The 20996-nt window shown below is 40.7% G+C and overlaps 1 protein-coding gene and 1 long non-coding RNA gene across 4 annotated transcripts in view; one reads left to right on the forward strand and one right to left on the reverse strand.

The window, feature by feature from the left end:
* Positions 1 to 15606, reverse strand: part of LOC130681196 (enoyl-CoA delta isomerase 2-like) — a 44381-nt gene extending 28775 nt beyond the window's left edge. Inside the window, exons 1-5 of one of the 2 annotated variants that reach the window (XM_057493681.1) lie at positions 15486 to 15583; positions 14361 to 14500; positions 13625 to 13787; positions 11403 to 11501; positions 11008 to 11196 (exon numbers count right to left, since the gene is read on the reverse strand). In XM_057493681.1, the coding sequence (XP_057349664.1) occupies positions 11008 to 11196; positions 11403 to 11501; positions 13625 to 13732 (396 nt within the window). In that variant the 5' untranslated portion in view covers positions 13733 to 13787; positions 14361 to 14500; positions 15486 to 15583. Of the gene's footprint in view, positions 1 to 11007; positions 11197 to 11402; positions 11502 to 13624; positions 13788 to 14360; positions 14501 to 15485 lie in introns of both variants that reach the window. The other variant, XM_057493682.1, reaches the window with a different exon arrangement.
* A 100-nt stretch (positions 15607 to 15706) lies between these two features.
* LOC130681199 (uncharacterized) overlaps positions 15707 to 20996 on the forward strand; it is a 59632-nt gene continuing 54342 nt past the window's right edge. For both annotated transcript variants that reach the window (XR_008994264.1, XR_008994263.1), the window contains exons 1-2: positions 15707 to 16116; positions 16225 to 16326. This is a non-coding gene — a long non-coding RNA (uncharacterized LOC130681199). The remainder of the gene's footprint in view (positions 16117 to 16224; positions 16327 to 20996) is intronic.

Consider the following 20996-nt stretch of genomic DNA (forward strand, 5'->3'; position numbering starts at 1 on the left):
ATTTTTGCAATGTAGGAATGGCACAGCTATATAACAATTATTAAGTGGCATAAATATTCCTTCTCAAATGAATGCCATATTATTTGTGTTCTGCAAAGATGGAAAGGAACACTGAATTGCATTGATGCTTATTCTATTACTAGGTGAGAATTCTGAACTCTCTGGCTTAGAAAGGATCTTAGCAAGACATGAGTTTCCAAGAGAGGTTAATCTGACCCCAAAACCAAGTAGTATGCCCCTGGGGAAAAGGAAAGTCACCAACAATGCAAGTTATGGGTGGAAGAAATGCTACTTATGGAATAAAAACATAAAAGAGCCTCCAATGTCAACCATAGTTGTCAGGTAGGTGTCTATTTTTTGCTTTATGCAGACATATTTAGAGATATACACAAACCTTTTTATGCCTTAGCTAAAAAAATGACTTAATGTGGTCTTCGAGAAACATGGTGAATATGGAAACAAGCACTGCTCTGTACAAAAAGCATGTAAGCCCATTTTCACACCCCCCAGGTCTGGAGGAACCCTCACTGGGAAAACTCATGGAGACAGGAGCAGGTGTGTGGGTTCCCCATGGCCCACTGCAATTCCAGGTTAGCGAGCAGAGATGTAGACAGGCTGGAGTAGGATTCTGGAAGACCCAGCCATATAGCTGCATGAGTCAGGAGGCACGAGGTCACCCCTAGCATGACTAGGGGTCTAGGGTACCATATATATGAATGGTAGAACCTTGTCTTTATCCCCAGGCTGTTTGATTTTATAGTGGCAGAAATGGGAGGCCATTGCACGTTCTTAAAAAGAGAGGTGATGTCATCTAACTTGAATCCTCTCTGGCTCCCATACGGATTCTTGTGGGAGGAGGTGGGGATGTAGAATTGTTTGGATTCTGGCATTCAAAGTTATAAACTTTGGTTCCTTGGTAACTCATCTTTGTTGGTACACTTCCTTCTCTGATTATGCCAGGCAGGTGGTGTTCCTGTATTTGTTTCTTTAGTATTGCTGCATGTATTGCTGTACAATATCTGATAAATGATTCCTACATTTTGCACATAGTAGGTATTAAAAAAATGTTGCTAGGGTGATGAAGGAAGAATGTATAATTTGTTACAAAAACAGAGTCCTCTGTTTTGAAGGTAACACACACAAGAAGAGAATTCCAGCTCAGGAATGTGCCTGTCCTGGAACCTCCCCCGGGTCACTGCCTGAAGGAAATAATTTCCTTGTCCAGTTTGTTTTTAGTGTCCTCAGTAGCATAATTTGATTTAAAAATCCTTATTCAAGGAAGACAGAGATGTGTTATGAAAGATTAGAGCCATGGTATTTTCTTCTTGGACAATGCAAAGCACTGAAGTTTTGTCAGTTCAGGGTAGAAGTTATTTTAAGCGATGATCCCTAATTACTCAAGCTAAAATTTTTTGACCTACTTTGGAGGCCTATAAAAAAGAAAAAGTTACACAACCATAGGAAGTTTATACCCCTCAATTTTAGGCCATAGTGTCTTCATGTTAGCTAATATATCTTACTTTACATTCTAGTTTAGTTTCTGAAAATATAGCTAGATTGTTGGAACATAAGAAACAACACATATTTACTCACATTTCCTTCTACAAAAAAGTGTCCTGTCAATTTCTCACATTTATAGTCTCTTTGTCTAAAAAATATAAACTGCCTTCCTTCTACCAAACTGCCTGGCTCTGTGCAAAAGCACATGGGCCCATTTTCACACACTCCAAGCATTGGGAAGGAGTCCTCATTGGGAGAAAACTCCTGGATACAGGAGTAGATGATGTTACTTGCTCCCAGGCCTACAGGAGTATACTGCATTTTGTTTATGCACTCATCTGTTAATGGATGTTAGGTTGTTTCCACCTTTGTTTATCATAAACAATGCAGCTCTTCAAATAGCTGTTTGAATCACTGCTTTCAACTCTTTTGGGTATATACTCTGAAGTGGTTTTTTTTTTATCACTTGGTATGTTTTGGTGTTTGGTATGTTGTGTTTTCATTTGTCTCAAGATATATTCTTATTTTCTTGTGGTTTCTTCTTTGATCTGTTGGTTGTTTAAAACTATATTGTTTAACTTCCACTCAATTTGTGGATCTTCTAGTTTTCCTTCTGTTGATTTGTAGTTTCATTCTGTTGTGATTAAAATAGGTATTTTGTATGATTTCAATCATTTAAATTTATTAAGACTTGTTTTGTGGTCTAACATATAATCTCTCCTGGAGAATGTTCCATGTGCACTTGAGAAAAATAATGTATTCTGATGTAGTTGTGGGGAGTGTTCTGTATATTTCTGTTAGGCCCAATTGGTCTATAGTGTTGTTCAAATCCTCTATTTCCTTATTGATCCAGTCTCATTTTCTAACTACTGATCAAAGTGGGCTATTCAAGTCTCCGATTACTGTAGAGCTATTTCTCCCTTCAATTCTGCCAATGTCTGCTTATATATATATATTGGAGCTCTAATACTTGATATGTAAACGTTTATAATTGTTGTATCTTCTTGTTGTATTGGCCCTTTTATCATTATAGTATGTCCTTATCTCTTTTAACAGTTTTTGAATCTGTTTTGTCAGGTATTAGCAGAGCTGTCCCTACTCTGTTTTTGTTGCTATTTTCATGGGATATCTTTTTCATACTTTCACTTTTAATCTATGCATGACCCTAGATCTAAAGTGAGACTCTTGTAGGCAGTATATAGTTGAATCCTGAATTGTTTTTTTTTAACCCATTCTGTCAATTCGTGTTTTTTGAGTTTAATCTTTATATTTAAGTAAATTACTGATAGGGAAGCACTTTTGCCATTTTGTTTTCTGTATGTCTTAGATCTTTTTTTGTCCCTTATTTCCTCCATTAAGACTCACATTTCCTTCTACAAAACCGTGTCAATTACTCAGATTTATTGGCTCTTTGTCTAAAAAATATAAACTGCCTGGCTCTGTACAAAAGCACATGATGGGCCCATTTTCACACACTCCAAGCATTGGGAAGGAGTCCTCATTGGGAGAAAACTCTTGGACACAGAAGTAGATGATGTTATTATTTCTTCAAATAATTGCTTGATCTCTTTTTTCTCTCCTCCTTTGGGTTGATTTTTTTTTTTGTAGTGCACATTTTGATCCCCTTCTCATTTCCTTTTGTGAATTTTCTATGAATATTTTCTTTGTGGTTACCATGGGGATTACATATAACATGCTAAAGTCATGACAACCTTAAATTGTTACCAACTTAACTTGCATACAAAAACTACTCCTTTGGGATCACAGGAAGATGGTGGGGTGAGTAGTTCAGAGGAAATCTCCTCCCCAAAAGATATATATTTATGAAAATACAGTAAATACAATTATTCCTAAAAGAGACACCAGTGGATGCAGTACAACAGCCAAGATACATCTACATCTGTGAGAACTCAGCATCACACGAAGGGGGTAAGATATAAGCCGTGGCCAGGCAGGGCCTGAATGCTCCCCCACCCCAGAACCCGGCGGGAAGAAAGGAGTCGGAACGGGGAGGGAGGGAAAGCCGAGGACTGCTAAACAACCAGCTCTAGAAATCCGCACCCGGAACGCATACACAAGGTGCATGGGGTGCTGGATATTAGAGAAACGGAAAAGCAAAACCTGTGGGCGGGTCTGCGCAACCGGCACCCCTGAGACAAAAGAAAAGTGAGTGCTTTCTGCAAGTCTTAAAGAGACAGGGACCCCATAGCTGGACGAAATTTGTCCCGGCAGCTGGGAATATCAGGGAAAATTAGGTGCCCTAAACCCTGGGGAGGCACTGTAGCTCTGAAGCCCCTTATGGCACTAAGCACCCTGCCAGTCGTTCCTCCCACTGGCGCAGACCCCGACACACCGGCCCAGTAGCGGGAGAGTGGCAGCGCGCACCGGGGATGGCAGCGCCAGAAGGGACCGGGAGCATATCCATGCACCAGCGGTGCCAGACGGGACCAGGAAAGGCTTGTGCGAGCCCGCAGCGGCATAACCAAAGAGCCCGGGCGCAGCTCATGCACACTGGTGGTAGTGAAGCCAGAGGAGCCTGGTAGATGACCACACGTAAGAGCCCCATGCGCACCTGCAGCAGAGCCAGAGGGAGCAGGTGTGCTCCCAGCAGCCGTCCAGAATCCCAGCCCAACGCACAGCCACCCAGGCCAGACCTAAAAGCCGCTGCTGCTCACAGCTGCCCGGCAGGGACACCGGTATCACGGAAGAGCGCACCTGGCGTGCCTGCCACCCTGCGCAGGGCTCTGCGCTGCTCGGACGGAGAGACCACCGACAGCAGCTTAGGGGACTAACCCAATGGCTGCTCCAGGAGTGCGGGTAACCGACACAGGCAGCGGAGAAGGGCAAGGCATCCAGCAAGCAGGAAAGGACTTTCTTCTCCCAGCTGACACACTTGCAACCTGCCTACAGGCACGGCTATCACCATGAAAAGGTAAAAAAATTTAGTCCAGTCCAAGATAGTTCAAACAACACCGGAGAAAGGATCTGCAGAGGCAGACCTAACCAGTCTCCCTGAAAAAGAATTCAAAATAAAAATCATAAACATGCTGACAGAGCTGCAGAGAAATATGCAAGAGCTAAGGGATGAAGTCCAGAGGGAGATTACAGACGCCCAGAGGGAGATAACAGAAGTTAAACAAACTCTGGAACGATTTATAAGCAGAATGGATAAGATGCAAGAGGCCATTGATGGAATAGAAACCAGAGAACAGGAACGCATAGAAGCTGACACAGAGAGAGATAAAAGGATCTCCAGGGATGAAACAATATTAAGAGAACCGTGTGACCAATCCAAAAGGAACAATATCCTCATTATAGGGGAACCAGAAGAAGAAGAGAGAGAAAAAGGGATTGAAAGTGTCTTTGAAGAAATAATTGCCGAGAACTTCCCCAAACTGGCGGAGGAAATAGTTGCTCAAACTACGGAGGCACACAGAACTCCCGAGAGACGGGACCCAAAGAGGACAATACCAAGACACATAATAATTAAAATGGCAAAGATCAAGGACAAGGGAAGAGTATTAAAGGCAGCCAGAGAGAGAAAAAAGGTCACCTACAAAGGAAAACCCATCAGGCTATCATCAGACTTCTCAACAGAAACCTTAAAGGCCAGAAGAGAATGGCATGATATATTTAATGCATGAAACAGAAGGGCCTCGAACCAAGGATAGTGTATCCAGCACGATTATCATTTAAATATGAAGGAGGGATTAAACAATTCCCAGACAAGCAAAAGTTGAGGGAATTTGCCTCCCACAAACCACCTCTACAGGGTATCTTAGAGGGACTGCTCTAGATGGGAGCACTCCTAAAAAGAGCACAGAACAAAACACCCAACATATGAAGAATGGAGGAGGAGGAAAAAGAAGGGAAAGAAATAATCATCAGACTGTGTTTATAACAGCTCAATAAGCAAGTTAAGTCAGATAGTAAGGTAGTAAACACGCTAACCTTGAAACTTTGGTAACCACGAATCTAAAGCCTGCAATGGCAATAAGTACATATCTTTCAATAATCACCCTAAATGTAAATGGACTGAAAGCACCAATCAAAAGACACAGAGTAATAGAATGGATAAAAAAGCAAGACCCATCTATATGCTGCTTACAAGAGACTCACCTCAAACCCAAAGACACACACAGATTAAAAGTCAAAGGATGGAAAAAGATATTTCAGGCAAACAATAGAGAGAAAAAAGCAGGTGTTACAATACTAGTATGAGACAAAATAGACTTCAAAATAAAGAAAGTAACAAGAGATAAAGAAGGACATTACATAATGATAAAGGGCTCAGTTCAACAAGAGGATATAACCATTATAAACATATATGCACCCAATACAGGAGCACCAATATATGTGAAACAAATACTAACAGAATCAAAGGAGAAAATAGAATGCAATGCATTCATTTTGGGAGACTTTAACACACCACTCACTCCAAAGGACAGATACACCAGACAGAAAATAAGTAAGGACACAGAGGCACTAATCAACACACTAGAACAGATGGACCTAATAGACATCTATAGAACTCTACACCCAAAAGCAACAGGATACACATTCTTCTCAAGTGCACATGGAACATTCTCCAGAATAGACCACATACTAGGCCACAAAAGAGCCTCAGTAAATTCCAAAAGATTGAAATCCTACCAACCAACTTTTCAGCCCACAAAGGTATAAAACTAGAAAGAAATTGTACAAAGAAAGCAAAAAGGCTCACAAACACATGGAGGCTTAACAACATGCTCCTAAACAATCAATGGATCAATGACCAAATTAAAATGGCGATCCAGCAATATATGGAAACAAATGACAACAACAACACAAATCCCCAACTTCTGTGGGACGCAGCAATAGCAGTTTTAAGAAGAAAGTATATAGCAATCCAGGCATATTCAAAGAAGGAAAAACAATCCCAAAGGAATAGTCTAATGTCACAATTATCGAAATTGGAAAAAGAAGAACAAATGATGCCTAAGGTGAGCAGACAGAGGGACATAATAAAGATCAGAGAAGAAATAAATAAAATTGAGAAGAATAAAACAATAGAAAAAAATCAATGAAACCAAGAGCTGGTTCTTTGAGAAAATAAACAAAATAGATAAGCCTCTAGCCAGACTTATTAAGAGAAAAAGAGAGTCAACACACATTAACAGAATCAGAAATGAGTGAGGAAAAATAATGATGGACCCAAAGAAATACAAAGAATTATTAGAGAATACTATGAAAACCTATATGCTAACAAGCTGGAAAACCTAGGAGAAATGGACAACTTCCTAGAAAAACACAACCTTCCAAGACTGACCCAGAAAGAAACAGAAAATCTAAACAGACCAATTACCAGTAACAAAAGTGAATCGGTAATCAAAAAACTACCCAAGAACAAAACCCCCGGGCCAGATGAATTAACCTCAGAATTTTATCAGACATACAGAGAAGACATAATACCCATTCTCCTTAAAGTTTTCCAAAAAATAGAAGAGGAGGGAATACTCCCAAACTCATTCTATGAAGCCAACATCACCCTAATACCAAAACCAGGAAAAGACCCCACCAAAAAAGAAAACTACAGACTAATATCCCTGATGAACGTAGATGCAAAAATACTCAACAAAATATTAGCGAACAGAATTCAAAAGTACATGAAGAGGATCATACACCATGACCAAGTGGGATTCATCCCAGGGATGCAAGGATGGTACAACATTCGAAAATCCATCAACATCATCCACCACATCAACAAAAAGAAGGACAAAAACCACATGATCATCTCCGTAGATGCTGAAAAAGCATTCGACAAAATTCAACATCTGTTCATGATAAAAACTCTCAACAAAATGGGCATAGAGGGGAAGTGCCTCAACATAATAAAGGCCATATATGATAAACCCACAGCTAACATCATACTGAACAGCGAGAGGCTGAAAGCAGGTCCTCTGAGATCGGGAACAAGACAGGGATGTTCACTCACTCACTTTTACTCAACATAGTACTGGAGGTCCTAGCCACAGCAATCAGAAAACACAAAGAAATAAAAGGCATCCAGACTGGTAAGGAAGAAGTTAAACTGTCATTGTTAGCAGATATCATGGTACTGTACATAAAAAACCCTTAAGAATCCACTCCAAAACTATCAGATCTAATATCTCAATGCAGCAAAGTTGCAGGATACAAAGTTAATACACAGAAATCTGTTGCATTCCTATACACTAATGATGAACTAGCAGAAAGAGAAATCAGGAAAACAATTCCATTCACAATTGCATCAAAAAGAATAAAATACCCAGAAATAAATCTACGGAAGGAAGTGAAAGACCAATGCCCTGAAAACTACAAGATACTCATGAGAGAAATTAAAGAAGATACCAATAAATCAAAATATGTTCCGTGCTTATGCACAGGAAGAATTAATATTGTCAAAATGGCCATCCTGCCTAAAGCAATCTACAGATTCAATGCAATTCCTATCAAAATACCAGCAGCATTCTTCAACAAAGTTCAGCAAACAGTTCTAAAATTCACACGGAACCACAAAAGACACCAAATAGCCAAAGCAATCCTGAAATAATGCTGGGGGATTATGCTCTCCAACTTCAAGCTCTACTACCAAGCCACAGTAGTCAAGACAATTTGGTACTGGCACAAGAACAGACCCACAGACCAATGGAACAGACTGGAGAGTCCGGGTATAAACCCAAGCATAGATGGTGAATTAATATATGGTAAAGGAGCCATGGGCATACAATGGGGAAATGACAGCCTATTCAACAACTGGTGTTAGCAAAACTGGACAGCTATGTGCAAGAGAATGAAAGTGGATTATTGTCTAACCCATACACAAAAGTAAACTCGAAATGGATCAAAGACCTGAATGTAAGTCATGAAACCATAAAACTCTTAAAAGAAAACATAGGCAAAAATCTCCTGAATATAAACATGAGCAACATTTTCCTGAACGGATCTCCTTGGGCAAGGGAAACAAAAGCAAAAATGAACAAATGGAAGTACATCAAACTAAAAACCTTGTCTACGGCAAAGGACACCATCAATAGAATAAAAAGACATCCTACAGTATGGGATAATATATTTGTAAACAACATATCTGACAAAGGGTTAACATACAAAATATATAAAGAAGTCACATGCCTCAACGACAAAAAGGAAATAATCTGATTAAAAAATGGGCGTAGTTTATGAACAAACTATTCTCCAAAGAAATTCAGATGGCCAACAGGCACATGAAAAGATGCTCCACATTGCTAATCTTCAGGGAAATGCAAATTTAAACCATAATGAGATATCACCTCACACCAGTTAGGATGGCCAGAATCGAAAAGACTAAGAAACAAATGCTGGCGAGGATGCAGAGAAAGGGGAACCCTCCTACATTGCTGGTGGGAATGTAAACTATTTCAACCATTGTGCAAAGCAATACGGAGGTTCCTCTTCAAAAAACTAAAAACAGAAATACCATTTGACCCGGGAATTCCACTCCTAGGAATTTACCCAAAGAATACAAGTTCTGAGATTCAAAAAGACATATGCATTCTTTATGTTTATTGCAGCACTATTTACAATAGCCAAGATATGGAAGCAACCTACATGTCCATCAGTAGATGAATGGATAAAGAAGATGTGGTGAACATACACAATGAAATACTATTCAGCCATAAGAAAGAAAGAAATCCTACCATTTGCAACAACATGGATGGAGCTGGAGGGTATTATGCTCAGTGAAATAAGCCAGGCAGAGAAAGACAAGTACCAAATGATTTCCTTCATTTGTGGAGTACAAGAACAAAGCAAAACTGAAGGAACAAAATAACAGCAGACTCACAAACTCCAAGAAGGGACCACCAGTTTCCAAAGAGGAGGGGTGGGCAGGGCGGGTGGGCAGGCAGGGAGAAGGGGATTGAGGGGTATTATGATTAGTATACATGGGAGGGTTTCATGGGGAGGACAGTGCAGCACAGAGAAGTAGTGATTCTCTGGCATCTTACTACACTGATGGACAGTGACTGCAATGGGGTATTGGCAGGAACTTGATAATATGGGTGAATATAGTAACCACGTTGTTTTTCATGTGAAACCTTCATAAGAGTGTATATCAATAATACCCGAATAAAAAAAATTGTTAAAAAAAAAGGAAGCACAAGTGTCCCAGGCATTCTGGGAGGGGTTAATGATTGTTAAAATGCTGGGATTTCCAAGACATGGTAATAGTTGCGAAGGACAATGGGCCCCGTATTTTAAATCATCAACATCTCTGAAAAATCTAGGATGTGTAGTTATCACAGCTTCCCTGCCTTTAAAACAGGTGCAGCTTCTATCTTAGATGAGACATCAATGTGGGAGAGAATGACGAAGCAGACTGACATTTAGATAACAGAGACACTGAAATAAACAAATGTATGGATTTTGCATATATAAATAAATGTGAAAACATATCCATGAGGGTGGGAATCAGGAAGTACTTCCATTATTACTATTGTTATGATGACACAGTATGATGGGGTACTGGCAAGAGCCAGGATTAGGACTTGGATATATCAGGGATTTAGATTTTCTTGTTTATTAGTTACATGAATTTGAGCAAGTTACTACTTAATCTAATTATTGCTAATGGAATGCTCCTTACGAGAATTAATGGGAAGTACTGACACATACCAGGCACATTGTAAGGAGAAGCTATCATTATTACCACTATATTATTCCCCTGATTATATAAAAATGAGTCAGGAGGAGAGTAAATAAAGTTTTAAGAATCCAATGCTTCATTAACTGAGTGGCATGTATGCAACTTCAAGGAATTCTTACTTTAAGACTATATTAAGTTTGTTTGCTCTTTCTACCACAACATAGATAATAAGCCCCATGAAAGGAGTTAGGAGCCCTTTCAAATTTTACTCCCAGCTCAGCACCACACTTCCAACTAATTCCCTATATATTTTTTTCAAAGGGAAAGGGCTAAAGTGGTTATTTTCATTATCATTCTAGTTCAGTAACAGATTGAAAGACTAAGTTACCCTTGCCAAGAAGCTCATTTCAAGCAGAGGTGGGTTAAAATATATTTAAGATGAAGTCCTTTCATTCCTCTACCTGTAGAAAATAAAGTTCATGCAGGTAGAACAGTACTGACTCTGAAGTCTAACTGACATGAAGATACTTCTGGGGATGGTCTATACAAACCTAGAGAACGAACATCTATGCATATTCTATTAGAACACTGTATGTTTCTTTTATATTAATTTATTTGTGCTTCCATCCTTAGGAAAGTTGCAGTGCCTTCTGAGCATGTAGAATCTACCCAAAGCTCACAAATCCTAAATAACGAATGCTCAATTCTGCTGCACGAAGTAGCAGCCACAATTATTAATCTTCCCACACAGATCAAACAACAGATAACACAAAAATAGGAATGATGCTGCAACACTAGAGTTTTTGAGTGCAATAGACAGAGGAAGAAAAGAAAAGCAGACAAACTGTCAGGGCAGGTGATGTTACCTGAGTGCTGATGGCATTCTTTTTGGTGGGCCGGTTCAACATGATCTTTGTGATGCCATCTTGAGAGGTCACCACCAGGGTTTCATATCCCGGTTGTTCCCCGTCGGCTCCAGGCTTTATTTGGCTAGAAGATTCAGAAGAAGAGTTCAGACTGGACACCATATCCACATAGTTCTGCCTGGCAGTTTCCTGAAGGAGGAGATGACAGCATTTTGAGAAACTTTCTAGGCTAAAAACTAGCACCCTACAGTGAAGAAAGAACAGAGGTTCTGATTCAACAGAAGCACTCAAGATCTCAAAGGCTCCATCTATGATGGTTTCATGAGAAGCACCCAACTTCCTTCAAGAGTATAGCAAGTAGAGTAAGAGCAAACAAGTGAATCAAGTAAATGTACCTTGGACAGGCTGCCAAGAGAATTCCATGCGTCCCACTTAGCCTTATTGATCAAGTCAAAAACACTTGGTTTGGGTGTATTACAAGGTCCTTCAGTTGCCTGTGGAAATGAGAGTGGGAATTATTGGAGTCTTCAATATTTAAGATCCATAAAATGTACAACTAGGATGAATGCACCTTCCCCTCCCAAATACTTCCATAAGTACATAAATTGATCTGAACTTTCCTCTTGCCCTCTCTTTGATGCTGTTGCTAAAAGTGCACAATGGAAAAAAGAGTGGAAAGACAAAATGTGCAATTGGCTATCAGTCCCTAAAGTTATAACAACTCGCATATGAAAATAATGTAAGAAAAGGGATTTGGAAGAGTACTTTAAAAAAAATTCTAATAGTTTATTGTTTTTATGTTGATGATCACTTTTTTCACACACAACCAAAGTATCCAAGCAAACAATCTTTGAAGGTAACTAGCCAACAAATGCTTGGAAATCCACAGTACATTCTAAAGGCTCATTCAAAGGTATTTAAAAAAACACCATTAATTCAGTAGTAGATTCCTGGTAATTGAGCAACAGAGCTGTAGCTGGGGAGCAGGGGTGGAGGTGGTCAGAGCCAGTGGCCCTAAGGAAACTTAACTGAAGGATGAAGCAAGGAGAAAGCAAAAAGCAACTAAATTTCACTTGTTTGAGAATAGGTGGGGTGAGTATTTTGAGATGAATAAAATACAAATGACAATTTAAAACTTCACTTAGCCACATTAAAAATTTCTTAATTTTATAATTAGCTAAAAGAGGAAAGAAGGAAGAGACTTTGAAAAACAAAGGCAGTAAAGGAGTGTGGGGAAGTTAGGGTTCCTATGGCCAGGATTCTCACTGAACTTAAACCACTTGATGATGTAACTGGCCTGTCGCTAGGCTAGTGCTTCCACACCAGTAGGCAATAAGCTATAATCCCGCTATATAGAGAGCTCGGCCCAATGCTCTGGGCAGAGGCAGAGACGCTAGTGCTCGACCTACCGCCGAAAGAACAAGCCGGGTAATAAACCCTTTCACCCCAAGAATGTTCTACTGTCATTTCTTTGGTCACACTGAATCTACAGCGAACTTGCCTGGGGCTGAAACCCATTGGGAAGACAAAGGAGGCTTTGACTTTCCAAAGACAGAGACAAGAATCACTCTGCAAGAGTAAGCCACCTGAGAAATTAGAGGCAACACAGTCCACCAGCGCCCCCCAGCCCCCACCATGGAGTCAGGACAGCATTCGTCTCCTAGAATGATGTGTGACAACGCACATGGAGCACTGCCTGCCAGGGAAGACTACTCTAGCCTCCGTGTTCACAGTTTTCATTTGCAGCTGCATATTCAGGCATCACTGAATGTAACCTGAAGCCCCCACTCTAAATGACATTGTTAGACTCCCGATGCAAACAAAGAACTCCTATCAGGCATGGCATTTCAAGGGTTAGGGAGTACCTCCCAGAGGCCAAGGGCAAAGTCCAGAACTCTTTTTGGGCAAAGTTAAAATTCTTTTGCACACAAGAATCACAAAAAGAGAAAAACAGATAAAACACAGGAGCCCTGAGGGGCTGACTTTTCAGGGTAATCTTTAAACATTGCAAACTTAATTTTTACAAACTTAACTTTAAATTTTCATTATAAAATTTTTCAAATACACACAAAAGTAGATAATGAAATCCCTATACTCATCACCCACGTTCAACAATGATCATTTTTTACCAAACGTGCTTTGTCAGTCTTTTTCTTCTTTCTTATTTTAGTGAAACCCAAATACCACACTATTTTACCCCTACCTACTTAGTGTGCATTCCTAAAAAAAAAAAAATCAACATTTTCTTATTTTCTTACAGAACCTTGATACCACTGACAATAATTCCTAGGTATTATCTCATACTCAGTCCATATTCAAATGTCCCGAGATGTCTCAAAATAACCTTTTCATTGATTACAGTAATGTCACCAAATACTGTCCACACACTTGGTTGTTTTATCTGTTAAATCTCTTTTACTCTGGAGTGATCCTGAGAGATTACTTTCATCAAAGTCTAATATACAAAAATTCTCATGTATGCACTCTTTAGAGGAAAGGCAGCAAGACAAACCCTGAAAATATTAAAGCTACATTTTAGTAAAATATATGACGCATTTATTTGAAGAGTCATTTGTTCAAAATGGCTCCAAATTTATATCAGATCTTAGGCATTTACCTGCTTACATAGGGCATAGAGTTTTAGCTTCGCTTCATTTCCTGGATCCTTCTTCAACAGTTTCACTCGATTCACTGAATTTTCAAAGTCCTTCTGACTGGCTCTCATTGTGCTTCTACTCACATGCAGCTTAAATACTTGGAAACTAATCACCTGCAGAGGGCTGCAAACAGGCAGGCAGATTTCTAATTGTTCTCAAATCTTATATACCAAAATGCCGTTTCCCTGTATTTTCCCTATACTTGCCCCTATATAGCTGGCCGCAAATGGTTAGTGGCTTCCAAAATAATCCCTAGATACAAAATCAATACAGAAACTAACTGTAGTAATTCTAAAATAAAGGAAAAGCAAGTTACAATCCAGCACAGTATTTGTAGCAATTCTAATCAAATAGAGATAAAAGTAGCCAGAACCCAAACGGCTTAAGTAAACTTTGACCCAAACAACAAGTAAACGAAAGTACAGAAAATGCAAGACAGAAGTGACCAGGAAACAGACCAAGTGGGTAGAGTGCACAGAAAAAGTTTAGGTGTTTGTGTCCAAAGGTGAGAAACAGCCTCTGCACTCAGGGATTTATAAACTATTAGGTCAATTCCTTCCTCCCTGCTCAGCAAAATGTCTGTTGCAACATACCCAAATGCAGGAGCGGAGGAGAGACCAGAAATGTTCAAAAGTACAGATGAGCAGCCACTGGTACTCCAGAGAGCCAGTTCTTTCTTAGAGGTGGGGTACCTACCTGGGGGAAATCTACTGGCGTGAACGTTAGTCTGTGAAGCCAGGCTGAGCATGCTCAGTCTTCACCCCTGATGTTTAACCAGCCAACTAGTAGCAGAGTAAAAACAGGAAAGCATGGTGGGCTAAGTTTTTAAACACACACTGTTAAGCAAAGGAGAAGGGGAAGCTTCAATGAACACTATGGAGGTACAGGCAAACAATGGATGTTCACAATGATGACCCTGAGAATAAAGTTAATGGCATCAAAGATTAAGATAATACAGTTACAAATAAAGCCCAAATCTAACAAATGTATAATCTCTGCAATAATGTAACTCAAACAGCATAACGATCTTTAGGTTCAAACCTTGAAATATTCAAAGGATTGGTGTGTAGTTCAACAAAATTAGTGTTCAGTAAGTTTCATATTAAATATTTGAATTCCTTTTTTTTTTTTCTTTCCGAAATGGGAAAAAGTTCTGCATCCTAAGTCTATTTGGCAAATGGCAAGTTCCAAGCAGAAAACGAAAGGAAAATCTACAGTGCCCATAGGAGGCCTTAACTGCTCAAGTTCTCACAAAATATAACGCAAAACTATTTATTTAAAATAAAGTGAGTTTAAAAAAATTACAAAACACGTTTAATACATAAAACAGGTAAATCACTCGTAATTTCACCATTTCAAGGAAACAACCACTTTCCAAGATTTCTTGTTTCCTCTGCATAGCTTCGTTTTCTGTTTTTACATAGCTTGTGTATCTTGCCGCTTAGCATTACAGCAGAAGTATCACCCAAGGGGCAAACAGTTAAATCGCACACTGACGATAACCAGCTCGGGTGTCTATCTACACTGTTCAGCAAATAAGCAAAGCGTGCTTACATGTTCCACCTCGTTTTAGCAAACTACGTGTGCAACCACAAGCAGCCAGGGCGGCGGCAAGCAGCCACCCGGCTGCGGCCCGCGGGACGCGCGGACAGAGAGCCGCAGCTCAGGCCTCACGACCCTCTCCGACCCAGCGCTGGCGGACACTCGATGTCGCTCTTTGCCTGGAAAACCGTTGAAGCATAACCTTGCTGCTACCGAGACAAGGTAACAGAAAAGGCGGCTCCTGTGGGCCGCTACCTTTGGCCCAGACTCAGCGCTTACCTTCTGACCGCGCTGGAACACCAGGGTCGCCGCAGTCCCGCAGCCAACCCGGCCACAGCCACCCCGGGTGGGTTGGGCCGGTAGCCGCTCGGGCAGGGGCGGAGCCGGGTTCGGGGGCGGGGCCGGGGATGGTCAGGGACGCGATGGTTGGGGCGGGGCCTGGGCGGGGCCTGCGCGCGGGGGCTGGTGGGCGCTGTGTGGGCCAGGAGGCGGTAGTTCGGGGACTTCCCGGGAGCGTGCGCTCACCGTCCGGGAGCCGGGCGTGACGGCGCGCGGTGGAGACACGCCTTCCCCCGCGGCGGGGCCAGGGCAGAGAGATGGAGGCGCAAGCTGGTCCCTGCGGCTGTGCGAGCGCCTCGCGACTGGCGCCTGAGGAGGAGCCAAGTGTGTAAAGGAAGCACGGGAGCTCTGCGGGCGCTGGGATGCCGGGGGAGAGCGGCGGTCCCGCGAAGGTTCGGAGGAGGGGTCGCTTCCCCCCAGGCCTGGCGCCGGCTCGGAGGAGCCCTCCGTTAGAGAGGGGCAGGGGCACGGTAAACACTGTATTCATTCCAAAGGAGGAAAGGCTTCCAGACCTGTTAGAGGTTGGGGTATCAAACGAGGTCTATCAGGTTTTTCATACCCATCTTTTCAGGTCAGTAACCGTCTATGGATAATTACGAGTTCTGTCAAAGCATTTAACAAAATATTTGGGTAAGAGTTCTTAAGAGTTGGAAGGGCCTTTGACTGTCGTCTCGCCCAGTTCCAGGAGAAAAATCAACAAAAAAAAATCACTGCTTGGAACCGGGTGCTGTTATAAAGAAAACCACAGGCCAAGATGGAGTCACTTACGCTAAGGCCCCAGGTCAGCAAACTTAAGACCTACGAACCTAACTGCAATTTAAAAATCAACGCTCCTTTCCCCCTCCCCGGAATGTAACCCTCAGACCTCAGCGTGGCATTTCCTGGCCAGCACAAGGAAAACCCTTCCACTCCAGTTAGGAGGGCAGCCTTGCTTAAAACAAGGCATTCTTGACTGGCGATTTCCTTTTTTCTATTCCCTGTCTGCCTTTAAAAACTCTTCTATAGGTTGACAGAGCTCCTTTCTACTTGCTGTTTGGGATACTGGCTGATTGATGAATGGTTTAATAAAGCCAAGTAGATCTTCAGATATACTTACTTGAAATTTTTCTTTTAAGTGTTCAAGGTATAGTATCCAAGTATGCCTGGGGCCAATCAGAGTTCCAGATTAATGAAACTGATACTGTGGACTACTTACAGTGAGTGAGCTGGGCCAATTGTACTTCTTTCAGCAATCTTGTGGGGAAAATGGTGTGGACCCTTTTTGCTGATGTGGAAATTGAGATCCCAAAAGGCTTTCCCAAAGATCTGAAACTTGCAAGTAGAGTCCTGATTCAACTCAGTGCTTAGAGCTGAAGTGTCAAGGAATTTTATTATTCTGTGCTGATTATTCCAATAATTATCCCATTATTTGTGTTTCATTAGGTAGATCTGGATAATAGTGTAGGTGGGGACAAGACTGAAGTCTGGGTGGACCAATTTGGACTTATTCTAAAACCTTTCTTCAAATATTACAAGGTGATGGTCGGTAGGCTGAGCAGAATCAAAGACCCTGACCCTTTCCCGGGCGACCTTAGGTCTCCTTAGGTGACCCTCAGCGGTAATGGAAAAGCATTAGCCAGAAATTACAGATACTGGAAGATTCACTAGGCTCCAGAAGATGAAACACTTCTCATAGAAAGAGTATTTTTAAAGTAAGCATATTTGGATTGTAACACTGTTCATAATATAAGTGAACTTTTCTCAGGCTTATGCTATATTTCACACAAAAGTGAGGTGTGGGGAATTAGCCATCTTTGTCAAAGACTAATTTAAAACATAGGAGCATATGTCAAAGATTAACTTAGCTCACTAATTATGATGGTAAAGAATTTGAAAGGCTGTTTTATATAATCAGTGTAAAAAAACGCTAGAACAGTTTACAAGTTTAGGTGCAAAACTGGTTAATATTCTACAAAACATTAAAACCATAACCTCTGGGGCAATTTTTTTTTCTATTGGACAAATCATTTGCATCTCTAATCACTGTCATTTACTAAGAACACATTATATACTAGTGTTTGAGAGAGGGAAGATGGTTAAGAAGACAGATACTCCAGCCAAGTTCATCTTGGGTCCACCTGTGGTCTATTAAACTGTTACAGGGAGTCCAGACCATGTCATTTAAATATTGTTGCCATGGGCCTGTGGGTGAAGAGACCAGTTCTCACCAAAAGGAAGCAGTGTGAGTTGGTTAGATGCTCTACGTGAGCATGAAGACCACTGTACCGAGGCTATGGAGTCTGGATTGTGTGTTGAGAGCAGTGGAGGACCTTTGAAGACATAACTGGTGTGACTCGTTATCCAGTTCTTAGTGCCGTCCTGTACTCCCACTATATCCTCAGGGGGAATGCTTCTGGATAAGAGCAAGAAAGAACTCTTCCAAAGCCTTAATCTCCCTGTCAAAAGATCAGGTTCCCTTGGAGTTTATGAAAGCCTTGGGTAGGGGAGGCCCTATCTGAATTAGATAAGGTCCTAGTTTAGAGGACTGACTGCAGGGGAGAGGTCTGCCTAGATGGGGAGTTAATGCTGTTCTGGGTACAGAGAATGTCAACACCACCCCCTCATTGCCTCCCCAGTAGTCACAGGCGCCCAGAAGGAGCTGTGTCCTGCTGTAATGAACCTTAGGGGCCAGGATGTCCACTTCACAATATTGTGCTCAGTGGTGGGGCTAAATGTTTATTTTTTAAGGTCACAGGGTAGAATCTACCATTTATGACTCTCCTGTCGCTTGCATTATTTTTTTCCTAATATTTAAGCTATCAGATACTGTCATGATATGTAAAAAGTATATTACATTCAGTCATGAGGAACTATTATGACACCATTGTCCAATTAGCAATGCAAACTAGGAACCTGGAAGCATCCTGGTCTCTCTGTGTCTGACTCCTCACTTCTGTGAGTTGCCAAGTCCCAGTGATTTTTGTCTCTTAAATAGTTTGTCTTTTTTTTTTTTTTTATCCTTTTCCCTCTACCACTGGCTTAATTTAGGCCCTCATCATGTTTGGGTCACTGTTACTTGGACTATCAGTATTTAGGTTGCTGTAACAGCCACTTACAGTTTTGCTGGCTTGAACCCCACATTGCAGTCCATTCTGTACTTGTTCCCTGACTGATCTCCATAAATTATAAACCTGACACTACACAGAATTCTCCCTTAATCATCCCCTGTGATTATAAACCTTGTAGTGGGACACCTTTGCCTTCCTAACAAATCCAAACTTCTTAGCCCTCAAGCGCCTACTTGCCCATTCATCACTTATCAGCCCCACACTTGGACTTTCTGTTTCAGATGAACTTGGGATGTCCTCAGTCCAGGAAGTCTCCTCTGACCCTACACTAGGCATGTTCTCTCCTGCTGAGCTCCTGTCACTCCCCAGGTCTCCTCTTCCTCTTAGCACCTGTGTTACCACTATGTGTCTGGTTAGTAATTTGTCTCATTACTTACCAACTGCACACCCTGGGGAGAATTCTTCCCAGGAAACCTCGTTTCCCATCTCCTGATACACTGCTGCCACTAAATACTCTGAATGCATGTTGAATGGTGGATGAGCCATTCTACCTACTCCATGTCTTTCCATATTCGGTAATAAATTGTGAGTGAATTGCTATCTTTTTATTAAGTTGCCAGAAGGAATTAACATAAGTATTTTTGTGCTTTGAAATATTTCTTTTTAAATGAATGGTAACTTGAGAAATATTTGACTATTCCCAGGTTCCTGCACTAAAATGAACTAGAAAAAGTGGTACCAAGGAAACCACGGTATTATTTAACTCTATAATTTCTGGAGTGGAAATACATTACATCTTCTGTTAATCATTAAAGATTATTAGTCCATGTTCTGTGTTTTGTATTATAATTATTTCCTGCTTAAATTCGGTGACATTGCTTGAGATCGGTTAAATCTGTGCTATTATTCTTCTTCTTTACCCAAATAATCCTCTTTTTTTTTCTTAGGTTTTGTATCATCCTCCTACACAGTCTTAGATATTCATAACATAAATATCATAAACAGTATCCTGGGATCTTATATGCTTTCGAGTGTTCTTTCTTTTTCCCAATTGTTAGAATTTAGAGAAGAAAGACATTTCAGAAGCAAACATTTGACTCTCTGTATCACCTCTGCCTTACTCCTACATGTGTATGATTTGTTCATTTCCCCAAAATTGGCTTTTCCACTTATTTTTTGTGTGTTGCACATTCAGCCAACCTTGTACTCAAGGATTACTTTTCACCTCCTCTATCCTGTTCCATCTGGTCTCATCCTTTGAGAATGATTGGAACTTATAGCCATTATTGTTTAAGAAGTGGGTGTTTTTTCTACAGTCATTCCAGTTTTTTTTTTACACCAAAGCTTAACTTTCAACCTGTCAAAGTACATAGAATTAGAACAATGGCTACAACAAAAAGTGAACCAAAGAAAGTCACAAAAAGAATCATAAGCTATGTATTCAACACAGTGTTACATAACACACATTGGTTCCAGGGCTGAGAAGGATGTCAGAGAATGGCATCCGCAGTTGCTGGAGCTGGTGGCATCCTTGTTAACTAACAAAGGTGACCTGGCCTCTCTTTTCTGTATAAGAAAGAAGTAAATTAAAAGTTCAATTCATAAATCACCAAATTAAGACTTCAAAAAGACATAGTTAATCCTCATTATCCTCAGAGTATCTGAGAATTCAACTACTTGCTAAAACTTATTTGTGACCTCAAAAACTACTCCCAGGGTGTGCAGTTATTTGCAGACATGCAGAGCATCAAAAAGTTTGAGTCTTTCTCTCTGTCTGCATGTTCCCAGCTGAGGTTGAACAAAAGAAGATGCTCTGCCTTGTTCTAGTTCTCATACTGTTGACAAGTGTTCTTTATATGATCTATTTAGTACTATGTTTTCCACATATTTTTTTTGTTAGTTGGTTGGTGATTTCAATGTTTAAAATGGCCTCCAAGTTCAGTGCTGAAGTGCTGTCTAGCACACCTAAATGCAAAAGGCTATGATGTGCCTTATGGAGAAAATATGTCTGTTAAATAAGTGCCATTCAGGCATGTACAGTGCTGTTGGTTTGAATTTGATCTTAATGAGTCAACAATGTATGTCAAGTATGTCTTTAAACAGAAACACACATAAAACAAGGTTATGTATTGATTAGTTGGTGACAGTGCTGTGACCAGAGGCTTGCAGGAACCTACCTGTGTGTTTTTCCTAAGAGCAATGTGGTTCAGTACTCACTAATTCAATGTTCATAGTGACTTTAGAGAATCTAACTTCCACCATGAATAACGAGAATTAATTGTAGGTGTAGCTTCTTAGCTTGTACATTTGACCTTTGAACAACGTGGGTTTGACTGCAGTGGTCCATTTATACACAGGTTTTTTTCAATAAATATATTGGTAAATTTTTAGGAGATTTGCAACA

The sequence above is a fragment of the Manis pentadactyla genome, chromosome 16 (genome assembly GCF_030020395.1).
Source record: "Manis pentadactyla isolate mManPen7 chromosome 16, mManPen7.hap1, whole genome shotgun sequence".
NCBI classification, from domain to species: Eukaryota; Metazoa; Chordata; class Mammalia; order Pholidota; family Manidae; genus Manis; species Manis pentadactyla.